We start from the raw sequence: 6,982 nt of genomic DNA on the forward strand, positions 1-6,982 counted from the left end.
AGCAATCAGTACATCATTGAAATAAAGTGACAATCAAGATCAAGATGGATAGCACCAGAGCGTCAAAGGAAACTAGTCGACTTTTATTGCTTTTATCTTATCTATGGATCAACTAATAATCATGCTTGAATTATAACATTATACTAGTTTCAGATTATCTTGATTTGAAATCAAATGCTACTTTCCAGTTGTAAAGAGTGTTGATTTGTACATTCAGCTCGTTTCTAAAACGGTAACGTATACATAACGAGGATATATAAATGTTTTTAAATGACTCTATTCCAATTGTCGATCTGGACTACACAAGGAAAGACTACACGCAGTAAAGAGGGTAAGTAGTATAGACTACTTCTACAAAAGTAGCTTTAGCTGATGGCCGAGGATAGATCTTTGGAAATTCTTGTTGCGTTGTTGTCGTGGCTTCCATAAACTTTCCATTATACCCGAAAATCACAGAAGAAGGTACGTTACGTGGCACTAAAGAGTAGAGAAGAACTATAAGTAATTTTTTTTCTTTCCATAAAATTCTTGATCACTATGAAAACGAGACGCTTTATGAGATGAAATAATCTTTTTTTTTAATTTAAGCTTGTCCAGAGCAGAGCCGGCAGAGATATGACTCCTTTACGGTGTTGTTTTATAATTTCCGTCGCAATGCTTCTCTACAAATCTTTTATTCCTGTCCAAGGAAGGGTTGTAGATGCAAAAACGGCTCCAGGGAGGATAAACGGGGCAATTTCTGATGCAGGTGAGCAAAGGAAACACTCGTTGAAGAAACAAGCGAATTTTCTAGCAAAGCAAAATTTGCATTTATTACGTAAACACAACATTTAACAGTTTAAATGTTAGTTTTCTCCCTTCCCCACCGAGCTATTTTTTTGTTTTAAACCCCTTCAACCAAAATTAAGGGTGTTTTAAACAGGTTATACCAATCATTGGGCATTAATTTTATACCATTATTGTTGCATCAACTGATAGAGATTTGTAGTACTGGCCCGTCAAAGTATAAGAGCTGGAAAGTGTTTGAAACCGTTACCAGCCACCTTAATATCATATTTACAGTGCGGCTACTCGAACCGGGCCACTTGGAAGAAAGATGACCAATCGAGTAGCCCTCACTGTAAATATAAATATTCAATTTACTCAATAAAAACAGACTCATACCCTTCCAAACTAGATATTAATTGTTCAAATTCACTTCTTGAAGCCTAGTCCCAGAAATGATTAAGGTGACTCGATCGAAATAAAAGACGTGTTGTATCAAAAATTTCTAATAACTTCACCATTTCTGACTCGATTTCCCTGAAACTTTCGCATTTTACTTGAAATTTATCGACAAATAATTCGCACGTCAATATGTTGATGCAATGATCGTGAGTTTTGCGCGATGTTAACTTTATTGAACACACCTATTTGGGTAAAACTGCTATTTACAGAAAACTGAGCGCTAAGATTTCGTTTAAACTACTGCAATTAGCTCGTAATAACATCTACTTATGACTCTCTAAGTTTCCGAAAAATCGTCGGAACAGAAACCACGATACAATTTGATCATCAAAATATTAATCTTGGGCAAACTTCGAGGCTGGGAAAGCTCCAGCGCTTCCACATTTCGCCCAAAAGTACCATAACCGAAGACAAAGAAAGTTCAATGCATCAGTTTTGTTTGCTCCAAATCACATTCGGCTATTTGCAACGATGAAAAAGTTTAAGCAAATATTATAAACTCACCATTTGCGTCAAAATGTAGAAAGATCGCCAAATTTACGTTTTTCTAAATTACATGAAAAGAACCGTACGAATTGTTAAAAGAATTAATTTGAAAAATTTGCACATGGATAAGGGGCGTGCATTGAAAGTGTTCAGTTGCTTCATGTTCTGATGTCAGAGGTGTCCTTAAGGGTCGGTAAAAAAGTTGAAATTAACACATTGTAGTCTTTATGCGAAATGAAATAACCGCTGTTGAATGGGTCCGTAAGGTGCCCCCCTTATCCATGTGTAAATTCTTCACATTCTCATCAAATCCAAGGAAATTTGCATAGCGTTAGCTGTAGAATCCAAACAACAACATGGCCGTGTTCAAAAGAGAGTTGAGTAGTCCTTCACTATAAAACATTATTTCATCCAAATCAAGGCAGCTCCAGAAACGTCAAGTAGCGCAAAGTTTGTGTAAGATGTTCAATTTAATGGTTCGGTTGTTTTAAGCAATTCGTACGGTTACTTTTCATGTAATTTAGAAAAACGTAAATTTGGCGATCTTTCTACATTTTGACGCAAATGGTGAGTTTATAATATTTGCTTAAACTTTTTCATCGTTGCAAATAGCCGAATGTGATTTTGAGCAAACAAAACTGATGCATTGAACTTTCTTTGTCTTCGGTTATGGTACTTTTGGGCGAAATATGGAAGCGCTGGAGCTTTCCCAGCCTCGAAGTTTGCCCGAGTTATTTTTTAAATCGAGGTTTCTGTTCCGACGATTTTTCGGAAACTTAGAGAGTCATAAAAAGATGTTATAATGAGCTTACTGCAGTAGTTTAAACGAAATCTTAAGGCTCATTTTTCTTTAAATAGCAGTGTTATCCAAATAGATGTGTTTAATAAAAGTAACATCACCCAAAACTCGCAATCATTACATCGACATATTGACGTGCGTATTAATCTTCGATAAATTTTGAGTAAAATGCGAAAGTTTCAGGGAAATCGAGTCAGAAGTTATTAGAAATTTTTGATAGGCATACAGCACGTCATTTATTTCGATCGAGTCACCTTAAACACAGGCTAACCCTGCCTCGTCAATCAATTTATAGGCTCGTACTTCGTGTAGAAGACACAGTTCACCTATAACAATAGAGAACAAAAGGACAAAAGATCGAGGAATATAATAAAAACAAAAGGTTTGCGATGCAGTATTCTATTGTGACGTGTTCTGTGCTTCTACACGAAGAAGGAACCAACTTATAACCTTTCTCACACTAAGAACCCTATGGTCGTTCGGAGCATTTTTCCTTAAATCATCTTAATAGAGGTTTGTTGGTTAAGAACTTCACTGATTATCTTTAAGATGCGGAAATACATGATGTGTCACCGAGTGATTGCGGTGTAAAGTTGTCCAAAAGGATCGTGGGTGGACAACACGCCAGCCCAGGAGAATGGCCCTGGCACGCGGAAGTAAGGGGTCAAGTGAGACGCAGTTATTCCATTCGATATTCCCTGTGCAGCGGTTCGCTTTTGACTCCACAGTGGGTGATTACCGCCGCACATTGTGTGGAAGATATAAATGCTGCAGACATCAAAATAACGTGAGTAACGTGCTGTTCTCAGTATTCATCATGATAGTTCTATTTTTTTTAAATAGAACTGTCCTTTCGCCATGAGAGTAACTGATAACTGACTTGCCTCAGGCTAAAAGGGTGGGGTTTTTTCATTAAAATTATTAAACTAAAAACAGCGGTTGTCGTCCTCGTCATCATCATCATCGTTACACATGTTAATCAGTGTCCATAAATTAAGTACATTTGAATCTAATTTGTATTTTCCATGGAAACAGTAATCATGAATATCAATCTTCTCTACCTATTTTTTCCCTCGTTCAGTCTTGGCGAACATGATGTCAATAAAGTAAGTGGGAAGGAGCAGATCCATTCAATCAGTAAATACATCATGCATCCTCAGTATGAATATGGTGGATATGACTTCGCATTGATGAAACTGACAAACCCCGCTACTTTAAACGGTCACGTGGGTACTATCTGCTTGCCAGAGTCCACCGAGAAACTGCCGGTCGGAACAGTTCTCTGGGAAACTGGCTGGGGTCAAACTTCCCACGGTGGCCCAATGTCGGACGTGTTAAAAGAGTTGGAGGTTGTCATCGTGCCTCGAGACATTAAACCATGGTATCGAAATGTAGGTATCATGTAATGAACATCAAAAATCATCTTTAAAAAAAAACATTTCGCGCTTGTTGCTTTGGTGGCTCAATATAATTTCATCAGGAGACAGGCGGGTCATGAATTGAAAGATTCAAACAATTACTACTTAGAATACTAAAGCGAAATTGTGTAAGAAAGATAAAACTGTGTCATCTCATCGAGGCCTGTTCGTTTCGTAGATAAAAAGACTGAAACATACAATTTACATCCAACAGAACGACGTTGAATACTTTTAACGTATCTTTACTTAAACTGAAGAAACCTTAAGCTCATTCAATTACGCACCTAGGTGTGTACAAGCCAATCAAACACAGGGAAAAAAAAACAGTTGAAAAAAAAACTCGAAATTATGCTACTGTTTTATAAATATTGAAACACATTAAGTCATTTAATTTCTAACCCGGCTCCTGACAGGGTAAAATTACCAGAAAATAGTAACAGATAAAAAGTATACCGTAAACAGATTAACAGTGACCGAAATGTGTCCCTAAAGCATAAGAGCGTGTCGCATGGGTAACAGAAGTGTCCGTTGTCCCTATTAACAGTTGATACTTCAAAGCGGGTTAATAAAGTTAATAATTAAAGGTTACACAAGATAGCTCAAAGGGCACTTTGATTTAGTGAAGTATTTTGCTACCACAAAAAATAAAAAGACGGTTTATGAAATACCAGAGCTAAGATATAGCAGTTGTATCTTACCCCTGAGGGGTACTATTCGTTACAGGGAGGTGTGGAGACTCTTTTTAAGTTGAAATTTGCATTTAGGACTTTTTCCTTTAAAATTTTGTGCGGTGAAAGTTTTTGGTAGGGACTTTTTTGAGGTGGACGAAGAGAGTAATGAGCCAGGGTTCTCATTTTCATGTCAAGCAATTGTTTGGTTCCATTTACATAAATAACATTCCAACCTTCAACGAATGACTGCGATCGCCTAAAATAAATAATGAATAAAGAAAGCTGGTCACGCAGGGAAGATAGACTTTTCTGGTTAAGTTCAAGGCAATTCAATTCTGGCTTAGCCTAATTGCTGGTTTTCACTGTCACGCAAGTAACGATACTGTCACGCGCTGCAAAAAATAAATCCAAAGCTATTGAGTTAAACAAATCAAGATTTTTACAGGTTGTAGAAAATAACAAGATAGTCTACGTATCCAAGTCTCAGGTCTGTACGGTATTCCGTACTCGAGTTATCCGTCATAATGTTTAACACAAATTTAGAGAGCACAGTATGGAACCGCCATATTGGATCCCATGTGTAGGGGCACCAAGATGGCCGCCGGAAATCAATGAAAACATCTGGCATTAACTTCTGCTATAAAGCGCGGTCAGCTCACCTTCGTGAACACGTAAACATTCATACAAACACTTCTTGTAAAGCCTCAACTGTTCAGGTCGTTAAAAATAACAGGATGAGGCGTTCTTTTTAAGCATACGTGACAGCCAGCCTTCAGGCGGCCATTCTGATGTCGTGTGGCGCAAAACTCCGAAATTCAAAATGTTATTTCTCAAAGACGGTGGATGCTATCGAGCTGAAAACCTTCAATAAGATATATATTAAGGACGTCTAATAGCTAGTGAAGGATAAAAAGTCAGGGGGCTCGCGATTCTGGATTTAGAATTTTGATGTTTTGATGACGTCACGTGAAAACCAAGAATAAGACTAGGCTCTTACCGAAAGTGCTAGCACTTTTTTTGGCATTATTTGGCTTCGCGAGCATTTTTTTTTTTACATTTTATCCAAAAAAGCACTGCTAGCATTATTTTGGATTTTCGACTGATTATTTGTATAATTTTGTGTTAAAAAGCACAATCTGACTTCATTTATGGCGTCCAAAGATGCATTATGCCCTCATTTTAGTCAAAGGAGCCGAGGAGGCCTGGGGAATAGGTTTGATCGGTTTGATACGTCAGTGATTGCCTTCTAGAAACCCAGTCCATCACACTCCTTCTAAGATGACGTCATCCACGTTGTCATCAAGGAACAATGAAAGTCAGCCAGCCAAGGCAGAGATAGCTCGAGAGCGTACTCTGACATCAAACATTGATCGTTATATTTTATTGTTGAAAAATCTAACTGAAAATCTGAAAAATGTAATATTCTTTGTTTAAAAAAATCGGAAAAAAGTGAGCATTATTATGTAACCCACGAGCACTTTTTTAAAAAATTAGCATTATTTTAGCACTTTTTGGCAAAAAAAACTAGCCTGCGAGCAGGCTCTCTATTCGGGGGCAGCGTAAATGAATATTGAACTGCTCGAGCGCCGGTGGCGCGATCCCGCGAGTGCCGAAGGCGCGAGTGCGTTGGCGAAAAACGCACGTTTTTTGGCAAAAAACGAGCACTTCTTTTAGCATTTAATGCTTTTTTAACGAGCACTTTCCCTCCTCCTTAGTAGGGAATAAGCCGGTTATTTTTAGGCACCTCGGCGATATGTGATTTATTCACCTCGGGCTGCGCCCTCTGTGAATAAATCACATATCCCCTCGTTGCCTAAAAATAACCCTTACTTATTCCCATCCAGGGAGCTAGTAGAAACACTCTAGTCACTAAATGCCATCTAAATTGTAATTAGCTCTGGCCTAATGCTCCGACCCGAACGCAGACTTCTCCCACAAGCCGCAAATTGAAAAAAGTACTGTCTGAATGCAGACAACTTTAAAGAATAAACTATTGTGTTTAAAATTTCAAGTAAAAGCTGTGTTATTTCTGTTTTTGTGTAAAGCTTCCATCTAAACATCTGTGAAATTTATGGTTTGTTTCTTAGACACGTTTTGTTCAACGAAGATCTCAAATAGCGACAAGGCTGTTATTTTTCTGTTTTCTTCTTCATTCTCAGTTACCTTACTCGGAGTTCCTTACCACCGCTACACAAGAAGGACACGGAACGTGCCGCGGAGACTCGGGTGGACCAGTGGTACATGAACGAAACGGCCGGTGGTATTTAGAGGGAGTTCACAGCTGGGGACGGTTTACTTGCGCTCAGCCTGGCCGCTACGATGGACAGGCTGATGTGCGAACTGCTCTTCCGTGGATCACAGATACCATCAAAAATAACTAA

At 38.4% G+C, this 6,982-nt stretch overlaps 1 protein-coding gene across 1 annotated transcript; it reads left to right on the forward strand.

The window, feature by feature from the left end:
* The first annotated feature begins 3,660 nt into the window (after nucleotides 1-3,660).
* On the forward strand, nucleotides 3,661-6,982 carry LOC144648518 (CUB and peptidase domain-containing protein 1-like). Its single transcript, XM_078508048.1, has 2 exons — nucleotides 3,661-3,903; nucleotides 6,761-6,982. The coding sequence occupies exons 1-2, from the start codon at nucleotides 3,661-3,663 to the stop codon at nucleotides 6,980-6,982; spliced, it is 465 nt and encodes a 154-aa protein (XP_078364174.1).

This window comes from Oculina patagonica, chromosome 4 (genome assembly GCF_052425735.1).
Source record: "Oculina patagonica isolate OP01 chromosome 4, crgOcupat, whole genome shotgun sequence".
Classification (NCBI taxonomy): domain Eukaryota; kingdom Metazoa; phylum Cnidaria; class Anthozoa; order Scleractinia; family Oculinidae; genus Oculina; species Oculina patagonica.

Excerpts from the sequence above, each read along its gene's own strand:
- LOC144648518 (XM_078508048.1), top strand. The coding sequence starts at position 3,661 with ATGCATCCTCAGTATGAATATGGTGGATATGACTTCGCATTGATGAAA. Across the intron at positions 3,904-6,760 it reads TTAAACCATGGTATCGAAAT|TTACCTTACTCGGAGTTCCT; the intron begins GTAGGTATCATG and ends CTTCATTCTCAG.